At 37.9% G+C, this 23690-nt stretch overlaps 2 protein-coding genes and 1 non-coding gene across 7 annotated transcripts; 1 reads left to right on the forward strand and 2 right to left on the reverse strand.

The window, feature by feature from the left end:
- Positions 1–9667: 9667 nt before the first annotated feature.
- On the reverse strand, positions 9668–12337 carry LOC117626016 (AP-3 complex subunit mu-like). 5 transcript variants are annotated; one of them, XM_034357638.1, is made up of 6 exons: positions 12183–12337; positions 11956–12072; positions 10981–11116; positions 10311–10520; positions 9913–10098; positions 9668–9759 (listed from the first exon to the last, which is right to left on the reverse strand). In XM_034357638.1, the coding sequence occupies exons 1-5, from the start codon at positions 12280–12282 to the stop codon at positions 10059–10061; spliced, it is 603 nt and encodes a 200-aa protein (XP_034213529.1). In that variant the 5' UTR covers positions 12283–12337; the 3' UTR covers positions 9668–9759; positions 9913–10058. The 5 variants fall into 5 exon arrangements, 4 of the variants coding, with proteins under 4 accessions (XP_034213529.1, XP_034213525.1, XP_034213528.1 ...); XR_004585479.1 differs by having other exon boundaries at positions 9913–10132; positions 10981–11228; positions 11956–12337; XM_034357634.1 differs by having other exon boundaries at positions 11956–12337.
- A 4798-nt stretch (positions 12338–17135) lies between these two features.
- TRNAS-GCU lies at positions 17136–17217 on the reverse strand. The gene has a single exon. It is a non-coding gene; the product is annotated as a tRNA-Ser (tRNA).
- Positions 17218–17722: 505 nt separating this feature from the next.
- Positions 17723–22114, forward strand: LOC117623854 (dicarboxylate transporter 1, chloroplastic). The gene is made up of 3 exons (XM_034354858.1): positions 17723–19091; positions 20796–21017; positions 21313–22114. The coding sequence occupies exons 1-3, from the start codon at positions 17976–17978 to the stop codon at positions 21673–21675; spliced, it is 1701 nt and encodes a 566-aa protein (XP_034210749.1). The 5' UTR covers positions 17723–17975; the 3' UTR covers positions 21676–22114.
- Positions 22115–23690: the final 1576 nt, after the last annotated feature.

Here is a 23690-nt window from a genome sequence, read left to right on the forward strand (position 1 = left end):
ACGTATCCTTTGCGGGAATCAAGCCACTCGTAGTTCAAAGATTCATGATGAATAAATGACTCATCACAAAACGAAGAATTTGAATGGGATTGATTGAGGAGTTTGAGTGAATTTAGTTGAATAAACCAGGGATTCGATATGGAAATATGTTTGGGATGGTTGCATCTAGATTGAATCTCTAGATTGCCTACGTACCCTTTTAAAGGGATCAAACCAACGTAGTTCGAAATTTAGAAATTAATGGGTAAGTGTAGCCCAATAATTTAGAATTTGTATCTTTGAGATAATTTGGGGATTTTCATAGGTAGATGACCTATGGGGAAATTTTGAAATTAATGGGTAAGTGTGGCCCATTAATTGAGAATTTGTGTTTGAGATTTTTGAATTTAATCTCATTGGAATTTTCATGGGTAGATGACCCATGTGAAAAATTTGGATGGTTTTGTACCATTTTTATTTTTTTGTCAATGTCCAAGAAAAACAATAAGCAATTTTGATTCACCCACTATTTTTCTAAAATTGACAAGATTTGCAATTGGACCCAAATATGGCTATGAGGATTGTTGAATTAATCCATTAACCATATGATAGGAAATCAGAAATCTAGGCCTCTATAAATTTAATGGGTAATTATTTGGCCACCCACTAAATATATTGGGCCTTTAAGAATTAAAGGGTATATAACCTAGTAATTTGACTATGAGCCCTTTAGCACATATATATTTTTTATCTGTTGGTTTGTGCTCATTTGGTTTATCAAAAAACCAATCACAATTGAACTAGGACTTCAGAGATAGAGACTGTAAAGGACTTCTGATTTTTGACTTGGAGGAGAGTTACGCTACTGCCAAGACACTTCTGCTCTATTTAGAGTGCCAGACTGACTCTGGCTCAAACTCAGAAGCCATTAACCATTTACTGCCTCACTGTCAGACTTTTTCACAAAGAAACCTCCACAAGGTACGCCTCCCTTTTCCTTTCTTTTTTTCTTGTTGACTTTTCTTCTTCTCTTTCTCTGCAACACCAAGTCTTTTTTTTCTTTGTTTTTCTTTCCTTCCCACTCCAACAAGGTGGCTGACGCCACCTTCTTCTTTTTTTCTGCTTTGACTTTTCTCCCCTTTTTTATGACTATAGCAAACCTCTTTTTTTTTATTATCATCCATCATGATCTGTATTTTGATTGTTTGATGTGCATTCCATGCATGGGCTGCCCCAATGGCCCTTCCCAAGCTCTGCTCCTTTTAACCCAGCGAAGTGGCGTACAGCCACCTTCCTTCCTTTTCTTTTTTTTTTTAAAGGCTGCCATATGGAACTGCCAACAAAAACGTGGCCACTCCCTTTTTTTTTTAAATTTCCTTCACAAGCCCAACTAGTTTTAAGTTTTGTTTGTTGTGGCCAACAGTACCCCTGAAGCTTTTTCCCCTTTTCTCTTTTGACAGGAGTCTTCCTTCTTCTTTTTTATTTGCTGCTGCTATCTGCAGCATCAGGCCGAGCCACAGCCAACATGGTTGTCTTCCTTTTCAAGCACAGTTTATTTTTGTTTTGCTGTGAGATTAAACCCTCGGTGATTTTGTTTGTGGGTTTTGTACCCAAATTGGATTTGTGCTCTTGAGAACCCACTGAATGAGTTTTATGCCCAAAAATGGATATACCATTTAGGGTATTTGATTGAGGGTTACACACCTATGATGGATTTTGTATCCAATATTTTGTATCCATTTCAAAGGATTTTCTTTTGCTCGGCAGAGCTTTGTTAAACAGAAATCCTCTCATGGATTTGTTGTTCATGATTTAAGGGTTGCCACCCATTATGGATTTATCATCCAAGAGTTTTATTTGAGGGTTGCCACCCAATATGGATTCATCATCCAAGAGAATGATTTTAGGGTTGCCACCCAACAAGAATTAATTGACAGGATCTATATACCTGTGAAAATGTCTCCTCTTGTATTTGTGCTCCTGCAATTTTCCTTCTGCAACAATTTTCTTCTTCTGTCGTCTTCTCCTTCTTTTCTGTCCTTCTCTCTCCTCTTTTTTTTTTAATTCTCTTTAATGCAGAATATTTATAATAAAAATTGAATAACCAACTCCCCCAAAAATAGGAGCCACTAAACTCTCTTAAACGTTTTCATTGGTTGGAGACCCCCACCTTTTTCCAAACTTCCCCCCACCTTTTTCCAAACTTCCCCCCACGTTCCAATATTTTGTGATTTTTTTTATTCCAACAACGTCTTTAATTTCTTAACCCCGACGTGGTTTTTCAGTCGTCTTTATATAAAAATATTCAAAATAAATTTTAAATTAATCCGAAAAATGAAGCTTCAAAATAAACGGCCTTACGTTCAGTGTTTCCGTCGTGGAATATTAAATTTACGTCGGTTCTTGTAGAACTTTCGCCATGGTTTTTCTTTCGACGTTTTAAAGAGCGCGCTCTCTAAAAATTTTCGCGCGGCCTAAATTTTTTAGATTTGGCTCTTATTCTTATACTTCTAACCCTGAACCCTAAAATTTTCAGATTTCGCTCAACATAACATTTCGCTCTCTCACTTCTGCTCTAATTAAAAGTTGCACTCTCCGGGCTCCGTCGAATCTGTGAGCTCGTCCAACCTGTAAGTACAAACCCTATCTTCCCCTTGTAAATTCATTGAATGATATTAGGTTGTTTTGTTAAAGGGTTTTAGGTATATGCTTTGCGATCTGTTAATAATGTGCTTATAGGTATGGGTTCATGGATTTTCTGTTTAATGGGTTCATGGATTACATTATCTGTTATGTTGAATTGGAAATGGATTTAATTTTGTCGGATCTTTTAATCACCCTATGTTATGTTGAATTGGGAATGGATTTATTGTTTTCATGCTTGGTTTCATGTATATGTTGGTTTCTTGCTTGGTTTCATATATATGTTGTGTTCTTAATGGGTTTTGGGTTCTTGAAAATAAGCTGAGACACGACGAATTTTTAGGCATACGACGACGATTACACGACGGTTTTTTTAAACTACCGTCATTGTATTACTTATACACGACGGTTTTTTCATAAACCGTCGTTTGTATTACTTATAATAGACGACGTTTGTTGAAAATCCGTCGTCTATATATGCCAAATACGTCTGTTTTTGTTTAAAACCCGTCATCTCTGTTGTGTATTACTTGCTATTAGATCTTTGTATAATCTGCTATAGTGATGGTCATTGCCTGTATTTTCACTTTATTATAGATAATAGGTTATAGTGTGGGAGATGGATAAGTCATGGATGCACTCGGATAGAAGATCGAAGGCATATGAATTTGGGGTGGAAGCATTTTTGAACTTTGCTGTAGAAAATCTTCTAACTACAACACATATCCGTTGTCCATGTGTTAAATGTGTTAATTTGAAGTTGTTTGGGGTTGGAATTATAAGGGATCACGTATACTTTAATGGAATTGACCAAAGCTATAAAAATTGGACATTTCACGGAGAACCTTGGGAAGCAACTACTAATGCTAGTAGAAATGTTGAAGAAGATGATGGCCATAGTAGGTACAGTTTTGTGTCTGAAGAAATTGATATGGATGATAATGATTTTGGTGATTTTGGTGATTTTGGTGATTTTGGTTCCGATCCGTATGAGTTTGCCAATGTGATTGGGGATGGAGATCAACCAGTGTACCCTGGTTGTAGAAAGTACACGAAGTTATCGGCATTAGTGAAGTTGTATAATTTGAAGGCAAAACATGGGATGAGTGATGTCTGTTTTACAGAATTATTGATACTTCAAGGCGATTTGCTTCCGGAAGGAAATACAATACCAACCTCTATGTATGAGGCTAAAAAGACTTTGTGTGCATTGGGGCTGAGTTATGAGAAAATGCACGCATGCCCCAATGATTGCATCTTGTATAGGAAGGAGTATGAGGATTCAACTAATTGTCCTACTTGTGGTATCTCAAGGTGGAAGGAAGGCAAAGATTCAATCTTGAAAGAGGGTGTGCCAGTGAAGGTGGTGTGGTATTTTCCTCCAATTCCAAGGTTTAAAAGGATGTTTCAATCACATGAGACAGCTAAGAGTTTGACTTGGCATGCTGCTAGAAAATCAATTGACGGTCAGATGTCTCATCCGGCGGATTCCCCGTCTTTGAAACTTCTTGATGATAAATGGCCTGAGTTTGGTAATGAGCCGAGAAACTTGAGATTGGCTCTTTCATCTGATGGATTCAATCCCCACAGTTCTCTAAGTAGCAGATATAGTTGTTGGCCGGTTATCTTAGTTACATATAATCTCCCTCCATGGCTGTGCATGAAACGAAAGTTCATGATGTTAACCTTATTGATTTCGGTCCTAAACAACCCGGAAATGATATAGACGTCTACTTGGAGCCTTTGATTGATGATTTAAAATCTTTGTGGGTTGGGATTAGAGGAGTGTATGATGCACATAATGGAGAATACTTTACACTCAGAGCTGCATTAATGTGGACAATTAATGATTTCCCGCCTATGGAAACTTATCTGGTTGTGTTGTTAAAGGATATAAAGCTTGTCCAATATGCGGCGATGATACACCTAGTCACAGGTTGAAAAATGGCCACAAAATTTGTTACATTGGGCATAGAAAATGGTTACCAATCAATCATCCATATAGGAGGCAACGTGCAGCTTTTAATGGGAAACCTGAATATGGCATACCTCCCGAGCCATTAACGGAGAAGAAGTGCTGCATATGGTTGAAAATGGTGACAGAGTTTGTTGGAAGAAGAAATCAATATTCTTTGATCTCGAGTATTGGAAATACCTTCCTGTGAGGCATGCCCTAGATGTTATGCACATTGAGAAGAATGTTTGCGATAGTATCATTGGTACATTGCTGGAGATCCCTGGAAAAAAATAAAGATGGGATTGCTGCTCGATTAGATTTATTGAACATGGGGGTCAAAACTGATTTGCAACCCCAGTATGGAGAAAGACGTACTCGTTTGCCTCCTGGGCCTTGGAATTTGTCAAGAGCAGAGAAGAGAGAGGTTTGCAATTCTTTCTATGGTATGAAGGTCCCTGAAGGTTATTCTTCAAATATTAAAAATCTTGTATCTTTACAAGATTCAAGACTTCTTGGCCTTAAATCACATGATTGTCATACCTTAATGCAACAATTGCTCCCTGTGGCAATTCGTTCTGTTTTGGAGAAGCCTGCAAGGTATGCAATAACTCGTTTGTGCTTCTTCTTCAATGCTATATGTGCAAAGACTGTTGATGTTTCCAAGCTAGATAAGTTGGAAGAAGATGTAGTAGTTACTCTGTGTTTGCTTGAGAAGTACTTTCCCCCTTCATTCTTTGATATCATGGTTCATCTAGTAGTACATCTTGTCAGAGAAGTTCGTCTATGTGGGCCAGTATATTTTAGGTGGATGTATCCGTTTGAAAGATATATGAAAGTGCTGAAGGGGTATGTTCAGAATCGTACTCGTCCCGAAGGTTGCATTGCTGAGCGGTATATAGCTGAAGAAGCGGTAGAGTTTTGTACTCAGCATTTATCTGATGTTAGTACAGTTGGAGTGCCTTCAAGCCAAAAGATGGGAGTTTCAAAGCCATTATCAGGTTGCACAGTGAGCGTAGTTGATCAGGACCTGTTGAATCAAGCACATCTATATGTCTTGGAGAATACGGAGGAAGTCCTACCTTATATCGAGTACGTATGAGTTTTATTCTTTAAGTTTCCATTTTAAATTATTTCTTATGTTTATCTTATATATTTGGGACCGTAATGCTTGAATTTTTCGTGTCATGTAGGCAACATATGATCCACATCAAGACTGCTTATCCAAAATTTAGAAAGAGAACAAAGTGGCTGCAGGATAAGCACAATAGCACTTTCATTCAATGGCTACGCTTCAAGGTATATGTTGTTGAATAACATATTTCTCTTTTAATTTTCTTCTTATTTCTATGTTAGATTGAATTAAGATTTGATTAATTTGCAGGTTCAAAGTGAACTTGAGGAAGACAATCATGGCGTATCAGAAAATTTAAGGTGGCTAGCAGCTGGTCCAAACATGGCAGTGCCATTATATAGGAACTATCTTATTAAAGGTATTAAATTCAATATCAAGGCACAAGATGATGTGCGGACAACTCAAAATAGTGGAGTTTATTTACTTGCACATACCATGCAAGTTGCTAGTGCCAAGGATAAAAACCCAATTCTCTCAAATATGGGTTTCTATGGTGTCATTCAAGAAATTTGGGACCTTGACTACCAAAAGTTTACAATCCCAGTCTTTAGGTGTGATTGGATAGATAGTTCTGGTCTTGTAGTCGGACGAACTTGGATTTACCCTTGTAGATTTGAGTAAAATTGGACATAGGAATGACCAATTTGTTTTGGCTTCTCAAGTCAAACAAATATTTTTTGTTGACGACCCGATGCATCGTGGTTGGTCGGTAGTGTTATCAATGCCTAATAGAGAATATAATGATGTTATTGGTGATGAAGTCTTAGGTGATGTGATAATTGAGTGTGAGCCATTTACTAGAGGGATGCCAAATGTTGACACATTTGATGAACTGGTGGGTGAGTTAGGTGGTCAAAATATTCGAGGTGGGTGTGAAGATATATGGATTGAATGATGCTTATGTAATTGGCAGTGTATGACATTAATTTTGTAATATATTGTAATGTGATTTCTTCACTTTCATTATACAGGTTTTGGCCACAAAACAATCAGTGCAAAAAATACTGGTTCCAGATTACATCATTATATTCTGCATAAAAAACGACGTCTGTTCAAATAAAACACGACGTTGTTGTGAACCAGTTATTCAGCATATTTACCAACGTCTTAAATCAACGTAACAATGAAAAACCACGACGCTATTGTGAAGCAATTATTCAGGATATCACGTCGGGGAAGGATTAAGAACCGCCATGTAATTCTAAATAACACGACTCCAATCCCATAATACCGACGTCTAAAAAACGAGATAAATAATCTGAACGTTAAAAAATACGACGTCATCATACATTTTCCACGTCGCAAGTTCTTTTATAAGCGAAGAGGAACGAAATGAATTCCGACGGTAATTCATTATAACCGCCGTCTAATATCAATTAAACGACGTTATTTGTAATACGGCTCTCATCATAATCAACGCCGTCTATATGTTCTGTAATACGGCTCTCATTTATTTGGAACCGACGTTGTTTAGAAGTTCAACGTCGTCTACATTAATAAGTGCGACGTGAGTAATGAACATATAAATACAACGTCGACTATATAAATGACACCGACGTTGTATATTTCAATAACGTCGTCTTCTCATGTCTTTAAAGACGTCATATTTTTTCTTGTCGTGAAAATTATATTTAACGGCGTTGTGTTTTAGTTGTCGTCGTTGTATGTCTATCTTGCGGCCTTGTTCTTTTAATATGTGTCATATTTTCCCCTTTTAACGACGGGGATTTGTTTGAGTTGGTCGTCTATTCTCATCCTCGACTATTTTTTAAAATTTTAGCAGACTAAACACGTCTGTTTTTATTTGTTTTCGACGTTGTTTTATTTAACAACGTCTAATATTTATCGTCGTTGTTTGTTTCTGAAAATAGGACGTATAAATTTTGTAATACGACTCTCATATATTTGTAACCGACGTTGTTTCGTTGTTCAACGTCTACTCTATAAATACATACGTCGTAAATAATGACACTGACAACTATTTCCACGTCATCTTTTATAGAAAAATCGAAGTGGAAAATTTATTTTACGACGCTGTTTTTATATAGGCGACGTAGTAGGAATCAATAACGTCGTCTTCTAATGTATTTAAAGACGTCATATTTTTTATTGTCGTGAAAATGATATTTAACGGCGTCTTATTTTAATTTGTCGTCGTTGTATGTCTATCTTGCGGCCTTGTTCTGTTAATATGTGTCATATTTTTCCTTTTTAACGACGGTTTTTTTAGAGAGTTGGTCGTCTATTCTCATCCTCGACTGCTTTTTTAGATCTTTTTGCAGTACAAAGACGTCGTTTTGTATTTGTTGATGACGTTGTATATTTTAACAACGACGGTGATTTAGCGTCGTGGTTTATGGGGGAAAAGATGACGGTGGATTCCACGACCATTGAAAAACCGAATACACGACGGTGATTTACCGTCGTCTTTTTGCTTTTTTGTAGTAGTGATGACCCAAGCAAAGGATCTTCCCTTGGCTGCTACAAAGCATCCCAGCAGCCATCACTCTCCTTTTGGTTGCTGTATGCAGCTAGCAACCATCGACTCCTTCCTTGGCATAAGCCTCACCTCAAGCATAATCCCAAGCTACTCTTTCATCCTCCCACCTCTAGAACTCATAAATCTCTCTCGTTACATAGCCTTAAAAGTCTCAAGCTTTTCTTTCCATGACCTCGCTATATGAAACCCTTAAACACCATAATTGGAGCCTCAAGCTTCAAACTCATTTTAGAGAGCCATGCACCTAGGCTCAATCATCCATAAATGCCATATCCACTGCCCAAACTCCTACTTTCTTTCTCTTCTCAAATATGTGAATCGTCATGCCACAGCTTCAGTTCAAAACTCAGTTAAAGAAAATCCTAGTTGTCGTAAGCCACAACTCAAGTTATCTTCCATCACCATAGCGAAACCTTCATTCATCATCAAAATCTCTTAAAACTCCTCATCCTATACTTAACCATAGCCAACAGCAAGCAAAGAACAAACATTCTCATTTGCTAAACTTGTGAGTCTTTAGCTCCCATAACTCATGCCAAGCCTTTTTCCAATTTTGTCTCAAGCACTGAATCTCATTTCCATTTCCAACTCAAGGAGCTAATGAGGAGTCCAAACAAAGCACTCCCTAAGATCCATTCTTTTTCAAAGTGTTTTAGGTCTAATTCTTGAACTCAGGTAGAGAGGCAACATTATCCACTTGCTCTTGGTAGCAGCCCAGTCCATCTAGAGCTACCAAAATAAAAAAGCCCCAACAATAGTTTATTAACATTAATAAGAATGAGCAGAAATAATGTATTAATGCCACCCATATTCTATAGATTACAAAGAATGAATGTAAGAATTGCATACCTTTATTTCTATTTTTGGCAATAGCTCCTAGAAGAGTACCCTTGTACTTAGGGGTGGGGGCGGTTCGGTTTGGTCCTGTTTCCATCTCAAATTCGAACCTGTACTTTTTAGGGAGCATTAGTAACACACCCAAAATAGGAGCTGGAATTATAAAAAAAAAAAACCTACATGAAATTCAATTTAGAAACATACCCAAAAACCATTTATTACATATGAAATGAGTGTTGAAGTTATTATAAATTACATCCCTGCCATTACTTAACTTAAAACAAGCCCAACATCAAAAAACTAAAAAAAAAATCCAAAACAAACCTAGCAAGCCCGAAGTATATTGTTAATACCATGTCATAAAAGTACAATGTTAGTACCATGTCATAGAAGTACACTGTTAATACCATTCCATAGAAGTATATTGTTAATACCATTCCATAAAAGTACAATGTTAATACCATGTCATAGAAGTACATTGTTAATACCATGTCATAGAAGTACATTGTTAATACCATTCCATAGAAAAACATTGTTAATACCATTTCATAGAAGTACGTTGTTTATACTATGTCATAGAACTATCTTGTTATTACTATGTCATAGAACCATCTTGAGTCCTTTCAAAAGGCATAAACTTTCTTAGCATCACTGATAAGCATTGTCTTGCCAACCCCAGCAGCGAAGAATACTAGTAATAACAAGATACCTCTACCAAAAAAAAAAAAAAAAAACACTGTTAATACTACGTCATAGTAGTATACTGTTAATACTATGTCATAGAACCATCTTCCTAGTAAAAATCACATTCTGCATATTATAAATTTCAAGGGAATGGTATGGAGTTGGACACTTTTTTCCTACCTATTATGCAAATGAAATGATGTAGTTGTTAACTTCCAAATAATTCTCGTGATACTAATGGCTTTCCAATTCGAGGAGAGGGTGCCAACATGCCAACCAAAGCAATGTCAGCAGCTATGCCAACCAAAAGATCAACAGCGTACAACTCAAACTCTGCCCAGAAATCCTTTCCCATTTTCTGAACTTCTGCAAATGTTGCACAACAAGAATCTATGACTATCTGCATTACAAAAGAGTCGAGGAAAAGAAATTTCTTCAGTATTCAACAAGATCAACAACTATCAAATGTAATGGTCCAATTTGAAGGCAGGGTATATTTAATAATTAACTATATTACCCTTAACTTAAATAAAAAAGAGTAAATTTTAATAACCTAGTGTCCCTTTAACACCACACACCTGTAGCTTATCAGTTTAAACTGTTCGTCAGGAGGCACAAATGATAGAATTTGTTGGGATTCCCAAGGGCAAAATCGAACACATGGATGGAATCTTACATCATCAAGAATAGAAGGGTTTGCAAATGAAAGAGTCAAATCAGGAACACCTGAGAGATAGGAGTTCACTTCCACTTCACCATATATCTCGCATTTCACCAGGACCCCATCCCTAAGCAGCACACACACAACTTTAAGTACAAAACCTTGAGATATTAATTATAATCATACAAGGCATTCAATTATAACTACCAAGTCTGCAGATCTTCATTCAATAATCATCACCATCCATAAATGATTACATGTCTTATAAAATTATAAATTAAAGAAGTAGATTATTCTCCTCTTCAAACTTCAGATAAGGCATTACTATTCTCATCCAAGTTATTCAAAAAGATTGCAGAAGCAAAAGGGTGAACAAAATTATGCATTCACTTGAAGAGGCATGTGATTCATATAGTTTGAAAAATTAATAGAATATCCCAAGCTCCTTATCTATCTGTTTCTATATTGTACAGAGTCACCAATTAGGAATAGGAAGCATAGTCATTAATACATGGAATCTTTAATCCATACCAAAAAGAAAAGGATGGAGATATCTTATCAAAGCATTAAAATAAAAAAAGATTGACCTATTTACAATTGCATCCATTTCTTCAACAAGATCAACATAAACTTCATTGTTAGCATATTTCAGGTCTGTTGTTCTCCATGGAATGCAAGATGATGTTGCACCTGGAAGTGTGTCACTCATGTTGGAACTGTTGCCTGTCATAACACTCAACATCTTGTTAACTATATTTGGTGGAGCAATCATCTCTCTCATAATATTAGGCTCTGTAGTGAGAGGGAAGCCATTGTCAATCATTTCATCCAGAAGCTGCACATTGCAGTAAAGATTTTGATCAATTTAATAAGCAAAACTCAATATGGAAAACACCAGATTCAAACCCTAATTGGGCAATACTAGAAAAAACCATAAATATGGAGCTCAAACCTGATCAAATTTTGAAAGCTGATCAACGACATCATTTCCAACAAGTGCCTCTCCAACAAACAAGACAAGATCTGGATTTCAAATTTTGATCTGGATTGTTAATAGTTCATTATCTTGAAAGGCATAATACAATATATTTTCACATTAAAAAAAAAATTTATATATATATAGCAAAAAAAACTAGGCTAGATAACTTATAGGTCTCAACCCGATGAAAAATGAATTTTAACAAGTAAACAACAATTTTTTTTTTTTTCCGTAATAGCAAAAGCAGTAGTAAGACTGAAACAAAAATTGCTAACTAACAGTAGCTTAGCATGTACATCATACGAACAATAAATGTTTATGTAGATGCTCAACCATTCTGCTAAGAACTAGAAACACAGTACCAGTATTACAAATCATATTAGAACTCACACAAATAAACAAGCAAGTAATTTTCAGATTTTTTTTTTCAATTTATTTATCGCAGTTTGTAAACGAAATGCCAAACTAAGGGAAAGAACCGTAGACATATTCAAATTAATCACAAAATCGCAAAGAAATTGCTCAACGAGCTTTTAATTTTGGCGATAATCAAACCGGATCATATCAATATGATTCGGCTGACCTTGAAATGGTCTCTTTGTTCTTCTTAAGCTCATCCTTGTGAGCCTTCTCTCAGATCTGGTGCAGCATGTGGCCATGAGCGTCTGGATAAAATTACGGCTCAGAAGCTGTGAGCGTCCTGCTCGTGAATCAAACGAAAGCTTGAGAAAATGACGCCATTGAGGATTGAAAATTTGAAATGGAGAAGAGAAATTGAAAGTGAAAGAAGCAACTAGGAAGATAACGAACCTAAGTCTTGGAAGAAGAACAGATAAGAGCGTTGCCCAGAGCATCGAAAGGATTGGAGAAAGAAGATGAGACTGGAGCCGCACAAGCTGCTCATCGCCATGGTTGATGCTCTTCTTCTTCCTATTCCTCTTCAATCTACAACATAATTGTTATTAAATAAAAGATTTTAAAAAAAATTAAGTCGGCTAATTTTCAAATTTGCAAAAGGGCAAAACCGTAATCCAATATAACTGTTGAATTGAAAAAATCGACAGCTGTCGATTTTTTGGTTTATTTTGGGTGTGTTTATATACAGTAAATAGTATAAGGTTTATTTATAGTTTTATGTCTAGGAATGGGTATTTAAGTAATTTTGTATACTTTTTAACTGGTCCAATTTTAGTTTTAAAAAAAAAAATTAGAAAATGGATTGGTCTGGTTTGGTTTTCAATTATTTCTATTTTGGACCAAATTATTATTATTATTTTTATATAAATTCCAATTAAAATTTTAGCTTTTTGGGCTTGAAAATTAACAAATGATCTAATTTCATACAAAGAGAGATATTGTGCCTAGAAAAGAGAGATGTTTTGAACTTGGGCTTAGGGAAATATTAGTTATGAGATTAAAAATGTAGCATTGGATTTAAATAATTTTGTAAAAAAAATAAAAAATAAAAACACAATCGGTCTGGTTTGGTTTGGTAAGGTGTGAAATTGAAACCAAAATCGGTTGGAATCGGTCTGATTCGGTGTTTGTTTGTTGACTTTTTTAGTCAACTAATTTTTTTTCTTCAGTTTTTTCCATCTAGTTCGCCTCGATGTTCTAATTTTTCAATCTCGATGTCCACCCTTACTTGTACTTGTTCATGATGAAAGTATTGTCAAGGAACAACATATGCCTTCACCATCAGAAAACCGTCAATGCAAGCCTTGAAACAAATAGAGATCATAATCAATCAAATCAATAGATCAAAATCAATTAAAATCAGACAAAGAAACTGTAGCAGCAACACAAATTCGAACGAAGAGTAAAACGGAGCTATGTAATGAAGAAAGCAACAAAACTCAACTTCGAATGAGGGCAACAAGGTAAGTTCGCCACCAAAATTAAAATCAAAATGGACAGCTCGCGAGTTATTGATTTTTTCCTTCTTTCTTTTATGACACAGGGGGGGAAAAAAACCCCAAACCGAACCTACACAACAGGAACAAAACGGGATCTAGAGACTCCAATCCTATCATTTACCAAAGCTGCTTCAGCCCAAAGAGGCACTGAGTCAAACCAACACATGCTTAAGTCCAAATTATAGCTACCATTAGCCAGATAGTCTGCCAAGCAGTTCTGCTCACGATAAACATGCTGAAGATCACAATCACGGAGCACCTTTATAAAATCCCAGCAACTAGCTAACATACCAGCAAGAGGATGGCCTCCAAAAGTATCAGGACTCTTCATGAGATGCACAACAAGAGCTGAAGCCATATCAATCACAAGATTAGAGATCCCACGAGCTACAACAAGCTACAAACCAAAAAACAGCCCCCATAGCTCAGCTTCCAAAATATGACTAGTCCCCAAATTCACAGAGAAACCACCAACCCAATCTCCCACGGAATCACGGATAACACCCCCAGCACCAATAGCCCCAGACCAAGGCTTACAAGTACCATCCACATTTAATTTAAAAGCTCTAATCCCAGGATGCACCCAAGCAAGCTCCACCTGTATTTTAGTAGAATTGGCCTTAACACAATTGATTGAATGAAGCCAATCATTCACAGCAAATTGAATAATCTTCTGAGGACAATTAGGCAACTCCTTGTGCTCAGCAAAAATCATATGGTTCCTCCACTTCCAGATAAACCAGCAAGTAAAAACAAACACAGTGTGCCACGGGATGTCTGCCCCCCAAAAAGCCTTAGCACCAAGATTACCTACAAGCCAAGGCTTAACATCAGCATGAGAAAGGGCAGAAACTTTTCTTGGCAAGCCAACAACCCTCCAAACGTCTTTAGCTCTAGGACAATCTCTCAAGAGATGCACAATAGACTCCGAAAACCCATCACAAAAACTGCAAGCTGGGTCACTAGTTAACTGCCTTCTTACACGTTGTTCATTTGTCAAAATTCTCCCTAACAAAGCTAGCGAAAAGAAAATTTTTAGCTTAAGAGGAATCCTAAGTTTCCAAAGGATGTCCAAACCAAGATCAGACCTCCCATAATTCCTGAATAAAAGACCATAGGCAGATTTAACTGAAAACATCCCATCCGAGGTAGCACTCCATATCTGGGTATCTTGCAAATTACTCCTAGCTCCAATAGGAAAATTAATAATCTTTTGTACAATTTCTTCAGTCACTACACCTCTCAATTTATTAATATCCCACCATCTGTTTTTAAAAAAGCTATCCACTGTACAATCCTGCTCAACAGCATTTAGCACACCTTCATGGTGCAACAAAGGACCCTCATGGAGCCAGTGATCCTTCCAAAACAAAGCCTTATCACCCCGACCAAGCCTCCAACTCATGCCTTGTCTAAGAAGCTGGGCATCATACATAATACCTTTCCAAGTAGAAGAGCCATCCTTCTTACATAGAAGGGAAGGATTAAGAATGGACTGGCCTTTTAAATACTTATCTTCAAACATCTTGACCCATAAACCCTGATCATTGTTATGAATTCTCCAACCAATCTTAGCAAGCAGAGCTTGATTTAGATTGGCAGAAACCTTGAGGCCTAGACCACCCTTATTCTTAGGCCTGCAGACCAAATCCCACTGACAGAGATGAACCTTGTGCTTTGCATCAGTTCCACCCCAAAAGAAATTCCTATTAAGCTTGTCCAACTCCTCACAAGTACTCATAGGCAACTTAGCAGTCTGCATTGCATACACAGGCATAGCAGACATGACAACTTGAATCAAAGTGGTTCGACCAGCAAAAGAGAGCAATTTACTCTTCCATGAAGCCAATCTCTTATGCATCTTTTCCACAATACCCATAAAAGTACCTTTCGTAACTCTAGAGTGTAACATGGGCATTCCCAAATACCTTCCCAAATTATCAGTCAGAGGAGAGCCACAAATACCACTTATTTCTCTAGCTAACTCCCTATTAGTCTTGGGAGAGCAAAAGATAGCTAATTTATCAAAATTAACCGATTGACCGGAAGCTTGACAAAATAGATCAAGACAGCTCTTCATAACTCTAGCTTGTTTAATACTAGCTTCAGAAAACAGCACCAAATCATCAGCAAAAAATAAATGAGAGACAGCAGGCCCTGATTGGGAGGTCTTCACAGGCTTCCAAAACTTTCTATTCACAGAGTCAAAAATGATGTGGGACAATTTCTCACTGCATAACACAAACAAGTAAGGGGAGAGAGGATCTCCTTGCCGAATACCATTACTAGGCAAAAAGGCTTCGGTAAGCTCCCCATTAACACAAACTTGATATCTCACAGAATTAACACAAGACATAATCAGCTTGATATAATGAGCAGGCAACTCCAATCCCTCTAGAACAGACTCAATAAACTTCCAACTTAAACGATCATAAGCTTTAGAAAGATCGATCTTCCATGCAAAGAAACCTTTCTTACCTTTAGAACCTTGAACTTATACATCATCTCTTGAGCAATTAAAATATTGTCAGTTATGTGCCTCCCAGACACAAAACTAACATGATTTGGACTGATCCATTGGTTCATGAGGGGTCTCAATCTACTAACAATAATTTTGGAAATAATTTTGTACAAAGTACAACACAAGCTGATAGGCCTAAACTGAAGCATGGAAGAAGGATTTTCCACCTTAGGGACCAAAGTAATCAACGTGTAATTCAAATCTTTAGGAATAAGACAATCCTGAAACACTTTCAGAACCATATCCACAATATCAGGGGCACATATATCCCAATTAAATTGATAGAAACTAGCTGGAAACCCATCAACTCCTGGAGCTTTTAAACTACCAATATTAAATAAGCTAGCTTTGATTTCCTCAGCAGTAACAGGCCTCAATAAACCATGCAAATCCAAAGAATTAACTCTAGGAAACAAATTAGGGATGGTAATATCAGTAGGCAAACAACTGGATTGAGAAAAAAGGTTAGCGAAGTAGGTTACTGCCAAACCTTTCATTTGAGCAGCATCCTCCACCAAAACCCCTTCCATATTCCTAAGCCTTTCAATCTTATTTCTCCGCCTGCGAATAACAGTGGTCATGTGAAAAAAATTTGGTGTTCCTATCACCCTCTTGCAACCATTGAATCCGGGACTTTTGCTGCCAAAAAAGAGCTTCCTGCTCAAGCAAGCAATTAAACTCATCAATAAGGGATAACTCTAACCGACTCAAAAAAGGATTAGGACCATTGCATAAAGCCTTTTGAATCCCAGCAAGCCTAGATAAAATCCAAGCCTTCCTCTTTCGTAAATGCCCCAAGGTATTACTGTTCCATTGCTGAAGATGACGAATTAAAGCATAAGATTTATCCATAGCAGAATCAGGCAAAAGTACCCACCTCTTGGTTTTTTCCTTTGAAATCTATACTAATTGGCATAATTGTATTTCAGAAACTAATCAAACTAAGGCAGTGGACAACTGTCCACTTTTGGGTTTTTTTGTTCTCCAATTTCAACGATTTTAGTGTTTCTTTATATTACTAACGGTAGAAATGAAGTTATATATAACTTTGAAAGTAAAATTAAACTTATTTTTTTAGTATAAGCGATAGTCTAAATTACAACGAGTGAGAGGTTTCTCTCACACACTCAAACCCCATTGGCTAAATAATTGAAACCTTAAAACAATGAAATAACATAAAACATTAACAATTTATTTACTGGTTAGGGAAAATTTTTATTTATTGTGTTACTAAAGTAATTAAAGAAAACTGAGACTACTCGTTGCTAATTGGCTGGATGCCACACTTTGGAAATACCTGAAAAAAAGAAAAAAAGAAAAAGCATACGTCGCCTGAGAGATTCGAACTCTCGCGGGGAAACCCCATGTACTTAGCAGGCACACGCCTTAACCACTCGGCCAAAGCGACATTTGGTTTTCCGTTTGCAATTTTTAAACAATATATATGTAGTTTTGGAGATTCGCTCGAGTGCCGTCGCGCTTACGCAGAGACACTGTGGGACAGCAGGATCCAGGCTGCGTTTTAGCCCACGTGCACTTATGTGGTGCCTGTTGCTCAGTGGCATTTCCGTCTTTTCACACGCCTCAAACCCCTGGTCCTGGGCGCAGGCAGATCTCCTCTGCCGCTTCCCTACACGCCTCCAAGTCCAACAATCCACTTTCCCTTGGCGCCATCTGCTTCTCAACCAGAACCTTTGCCTTTTCCACGAGCGGACAAATATTCCACCGCCAATCCCAACGCACCACGTGGACCCAATCACTTTCCACTCGTCCCTCTCCTCTCCTACCCCATCCCCACGTCATCAACAAGAAAAAGCTACGCCCCCAGTCCACTCAGATCCTTCCACGTGGACCCCCTTCCCCGGCCCAAGTTAGCGACAGTACTCAGTAGGCAGCAGCCACTGTCGAGGATGTTGAGACTTTAAACGGAGATTTCGATTTTCAAACCATCAACTACCAGCCACTCCAGACGACATTTCAAAAGCGCCGTTTTGAAAAAAAAGCGTTATATTCCACCAATCCACTCCGTCGGATTTAAATCCAACGGCCCACATTACTCCTCTACTTTTACATAAATACCCTTCCCTCCTCAAACGCCTCCATTTTCGACACATGCTTCTTCTTCTCTGAGCTCTCGCCGCAGCAGATCCCAGCCCCTTCCCGAAAATGGCGTCGCTCGCCCTCATCACCACTCTCTCCCCCACCCTCCCCTCTCTCAGATCCCACGCTTCCTTCCCAAAAGCGCTACTTCTAAAACCGTTTTCAGTCTCCCAAACCCGCCGAAACTCCCTTAAAACCGCCGCTCTCGGTCTCGGTTTCAACAAAACCCTCATTTCCTCCCCCAAACTCGCAAATTTAACCCGCGACTTTTCTCCCCCCCGCCGTGGCCTGTCCGTCAAGGCCGCTGCGACAACCGGCGGCTCTTCGATCACTCCGGCGGCCAAGGAACCATGGCAAGGCGCTGCCATGAAGCCTTTGCTCGCGTCCATTGCGACGGGCGTAATCCTCTGGTTCGTGCCCACTCCTGCCGGCGTCACCAAGAATGCGTGGCAGCTTCTAGCGATTTTCCTCGCCACCATCGTCGGCATCATCACCCAGCCCTTGCCTCTCGGAGCCGTCGCCTTGCTCGGCCTCGGCGCCTCCGTCCTTACTAAGACGCTGACTTTCGCGGCGGCCTTCTCCGCCTTCGGAGATCCAATCCCCTGGCTCATCGCCCTCGCCTTCTTCTTCGCCCGGGGCTTCATCAAGACCGGCCTCGGAAATCGAATCGCGTACCAGTTCGTCTCTCTCTTCGGTAGTTCCTCTCTGGGGTTAGGGTACAGTCTGGTCTTCAGTGAAGCCCTGTTGGCTCCGGCGATCCCATCCGTCTCGGCCCGAGCCGGAGGAATTTTCTTGCCGTTGGTGAAGTCGCTCTGCGTCGCGTGCGGTAGCAATGTCGGGGACGGGACAGAGGGAAAGTTGGGGTCGTGGTTGATGCTGACGTGTTTCCAGACTTCGGTGATTTCGTCGGCCATGTTCTTGACGGCCATGGCTGCTAACCCGTTGAGCGCCAACTTGACTTTCAACACGATTAAGCAGACGATTGGGTGGACGGATTGGGCTAAAGCTGCAATTGTGCCTGGTTTGGTGTCGTTGATTGTGGTGCCGCTGTTGTTGTATGTGATTTACCCCCCGGAGGTGAAGAGCAGCCCCGACGCGCCCAAGCTTGCCAGGGAGAGGCTGGAGAAGATGGGCCCCATGTCCAACAAAGAGATTATAATGGCTGGCACTCTGCTTCTTACGGTACGCATTTCTTTTTAGTTGCTAATGCAATAATTAGTCAAATGTAGTTAGAAGTTTCTGGGTTTTTTAATTTGGTCTTGCTTAGAAGTTTCTTGATAAGCTAAATTTGACAATGATTAGTGAACTTAGTTTTTTGATTATTTCCAATGAGTATTTGAGGCGTTGAAGTGTGTACAACACTTGTTTGTTGTCGTGTTTTACATAGAGCTTCAGTGATCTGCAAAAATGGAAGGGCGACCATTTTTTGGTTTCTTCTTGTAAAAAATTGTGTGTCTTGACTTAAGCTTTTCTGTTTGTAAAATATAAATTAATAAGTGGAGCTTGTTGAAGAGCCACACCCTGTTATTTTTAAAAGAAGCTGTAATCAGTTTATGGTTTGAATAATTGCAAGAATTTAATTAGTTATCAGTGCCATTCATCCTCTTTCGCAAATTTAAACTGAATGTTCTAAGTCTCTGTTTATTGCCTTCCGTTTTTGAATTTGCATGTTCCTCAGAAAATTTAATTTGTCCATCATGTCAAATGCTGTCGGTAATTGTTCCTTTTCCATTTCTTGCATCAAAATCCTGTTCTCTATGATGCTATATACAAGCATTACAATTTATTGCTAATAAACTAGAAATGGCTCTTCTCTTGGTGGTAGTCCCATTTGACATGATATATTCATTCAGCACATGAAAATTTGACTCGTCTACTTTCAGTTTTTGTTGTGAGGTAGCATTGAGTCAATTGGTCCTGAAGTAACCAAATGTTATGTTGTATGATAATTTTACTGGCAAGGTTTCCTTCATCATCGTTTATCTTTGTTGATGATATTCTGCAGTAACTGACGTTTCTCATGCATTATTAAGGATTGTGAATGTGTTTCCTGATAGGGTTTGTTTGGAGAATTGTATTTTATGGGGTTGTAGGTTTTAAGTTTCTCGAATTATCTACCAACTCAGGGTGTTGGGTGGGAACTCTTGTAGGCTGTTCCTTGCAGCTTCCTTCTTAGGCAACATCCCTCTTCAGTTTAGGACACTGTTAAAGCTCGTGTCAAGATAGGTGCTCCTATTGGAAAGGTTAATACTTATGATTGAAGGATAAAGTCACCTTTCTAAGCAACCGTGTTTCTAACTAACCAACTAATTCTCCCCTTTTCATCTTGCTCCTCCTCTAGTGGTCGTATAGGCGAGTAAAAAGTGACGAAGTATAGTTACAAGCTTCATATTACTTACTGAATGCAATGAAGTATTTCTTAAAAGATTATTGAGATTTCCTGTACTGTAAAGTTTAAAACCAGCATAGGATAGGAAATGTGAAGGATCCAAAAATGCAAAAGAGATTATGAATAATATATGATTTGCTCAATGGACTGAAGTGTTTATAGGAAAATATTGAAATTGCCTGCACTGGTAGATGTTAACACCTGCCATTAAATTTTCATGGTGTATGTTTTCAGAGTTTAGCATTTACCATATGACATTTGCAACTGGATGGATAGGGGTCATAACTACACTTTTAATTCTCCTACCCCATGCTGATTGTTGTAGCAGCCTAAGCTTGAAAATACTATTGTAATAACTCAGTTGATGCTGTAAAACTATTTCCCTTTACTGACACTTGTACACAAATGTCTGATGCTGTTTCTGTGGATGCATCTATATTGTCACTTGAAAATATATATGCTCATAGTTTACCTCCTTTTTCTCTGTGATATATCAGGTTGGGCTTTGGATTTTTGGAGGAGTTTTGAATGTAGATGCTGTTACTGCTGCCATTCTTGGATTATCTGTTCTCCTTGTTACTGGTGTTATTACATGGAAGGAGTGCTTAGCTGAATCAGTTGCTTGGGACACACTTACTTGGTTTGCTGCACTCATTGCAATGGCTGGGTATCTCAACAAATACGGTCTTATCTCCTGGTTTAGTCAAACTGTCGTTAAGGTTTGTCTTCTTTTTCTCTTACTGGTCACCTAGATGTGCATGCTTGTAAATGTAGGTTGGCAGTTTAGATGAGCATTACATTTTTTTTTCTTTGTTTCTGTGGTGAAAAACTTTTAGTACACTCTGACCTTACTCGCATAAAAGTGGGTTCATCCTCACTTAATTTATGGTCCTTTCATAGTTATCATTTGTATGTATTTCAGGACCTTAATGAATCTTCTGCCTTATGTTGTTAAGTGCAGTGTTTTACTTTTGGTTGTCAGCGTCACTAACAACTATTCTGCTCTTTTTACAGTTTGTTGGCGGATTGGGTCTTTCATGGCAGCTGTCTTTTGGCATTCTGGTTCTTCTCTATTTCTACTCCCACTACTTCTTTGCCAGCGGGGCTGCTCATATTGGTGCAATGTTTACAGCATTCTTGTCTGTTGCTAGTGCTCTTGGTACTCCACCATACTTTGGAGCGATGGTGCTTGCATTCCTCTCCAACCTCATGGGTGGCCTTACCCACTATGGTATTGGGTCGGCACCTGTTTTCTACGGCGCTAACTATGTTCCGCTTGGCAAGTGGTGGGGCTATGGATTCCTTGTCTCCGTCGTCAATATTATTATTTGGCTAGGAGTTGGAGGGATTTGGTGGAAGTTCATCGGCTTGTGGTAAAGGGGGTTGGCCGTGAAAATCTGCCGACTTAAAATCCGGCACTGTTTCTGATTACACTCAGATGCTGTTTCACTTCTCTGCTGAGGCACACTATTGATCTTTCCCTTTAATTCTTTTGCATGGAAATAATCTTTGGTCATTTCAGGGAGACCTTTTGGGTGAAATTTGGTATACATAGGAGGTCTATTTTAGAGCAGAAATTAGATAATGTACCCCCAAATTTTGATGTAGCATTACAGGTGCTGTCTTCAATTCATGATCACCATTTGTTGTATGCTTGTTGAATCTACCCTTATCTGGTGCCACATTTATTTTCTCAGTGGTGTACCAAGAACAACACAAGGGCTTATCACTTCACCATTTTACTTTTTACATTGTTAGATTCGATTAGTAGGTTTTAAGTGCTTGGGCTAGATATAATTGGTTGAATATTCCATTACACATTATCTTTTTGGCATTTGTAGTGACTCTGCAGTGGGCTCTTGAATATTACATTACTCAGTATCTGCCAAAAAAAAAAAAGAAAAGGTTCAAGAAGAAATAATGAAACAATATCAAATTTTGATAGGCTACAATATTAAGTACCTCCATTTGATCACCTAGATAGACATTAAGAGCTTGGGGTTTTATAGGAACTCTGAACCGCGACCGTGTAGCATCTTGGAAAAGCTGAAGGACGATGTGTTGTGTTTAACCTTTCTTTTCATCTTGTTAGCTATGTTTTAGTACACAAGTAAATCACCATAAAGGCACTTTAGAGCATCTCTAAGGGCTCGTTTGGTACATTGGATTGTACTGATTAATTTATGTCGGATAGTATTAATTTGTTCCGGAGAGTATTGATTGTTTATCCATAATATTATAAGGCGTTTGGTGCTGTTTCGGATAAATAATCTGATTAAGTTATATTGTGGTGCTATTCCGGATAACATCATATTAGACTATTTAAAAAAAAAAAAATTATTTACTAATTTATGTGGAAGTTGAAATTCAAATGACATGAATGTTTTTTTTTGGGTAAGATCCATAGGACAAGATTTGTTTTTCAATTGTTTTTGCCAAGAATTTTTTTTCTTCATATAACCCATTATAAAATATTATTCTTTTCAATTGTTAACTTTGTTTCTAGTTCTCAATAGAGTGAAAAAGTGGAAAACAAAAAACAAAAAGTGAAACATGGACAAAGAAATAATTCCACTAATCACTTTATTTGCTACAGATTCCCACAACGTCGAATCACTATATCACATACCAAAACATTCAATTAAAAAAAATGTCAAAAAGGAAAAATTCATAACCTAATTTCCACAAAAGATTAATAAAAGATGAAATATATAAAGAAGAGAGAAGAAGTTTTTTATAAAAAAGTCAAAAAGGAAAAATTCATTACCTAATTTCCACAAAAAATTAATAAAAGATGAAATATATAAAGAAGAGAGAAGAAGCATATTGGAGAGAGTTTCAAAAACAGAGAGAGAGTGAGAGATGGATACTCGGAGAAGAGTGAAGAGAATAATCTGTCTGATTTTTCTAGTAGAAAGCATGTTCTTTTTCCCTAGGCGTATAATTAAGTGTGTATTATCTAAATCAAGGTGTGTGAATTGTATTAGTTAGTCAGGTAAGAAAAGTATTAAAAGCCCAATCCGCATAAAATAGTAAGTTAATTAAATAATACAAGATGATACCAAACATCTGATATGGACTATTTACTTCTATCCATAGTCTAACATATCTTAAGGATAGACAAAAGTGTACTATATAGACTGATGTGGCATGTTGCCTATTCAGCTGCCTATTGAAAAAAAAAAGATCACTTCAATGGAACTAGACAATGCATATTATATTATTTATTTTTATCTTTTACATTTACCTCATTTCACCAACCACAAAAAACAAAAGAAACTTGTATTTTATAAATAATAAAAATATGTGGATCCAGTATAGACTTTGAAGTAGACAATATTTTGCCTACCCATTGGAGATGCTCTTTAGCTTTTTTTTTGTTTTTTTTTTGT

This window comes from Prunus dulcis, chromosome 4, assembly GCF_902201215.1.
Source record: "Prunus dulcis chromosome 4, ALMONDv2, whole genome shotgun sequence".
NCBI classification, from domain to species: Eukaryota; Viridiplantae; Streptophyta; class Magnoliopsida; order Rosales; family Rosaceae; genus Prunus; species Prunus dulcis.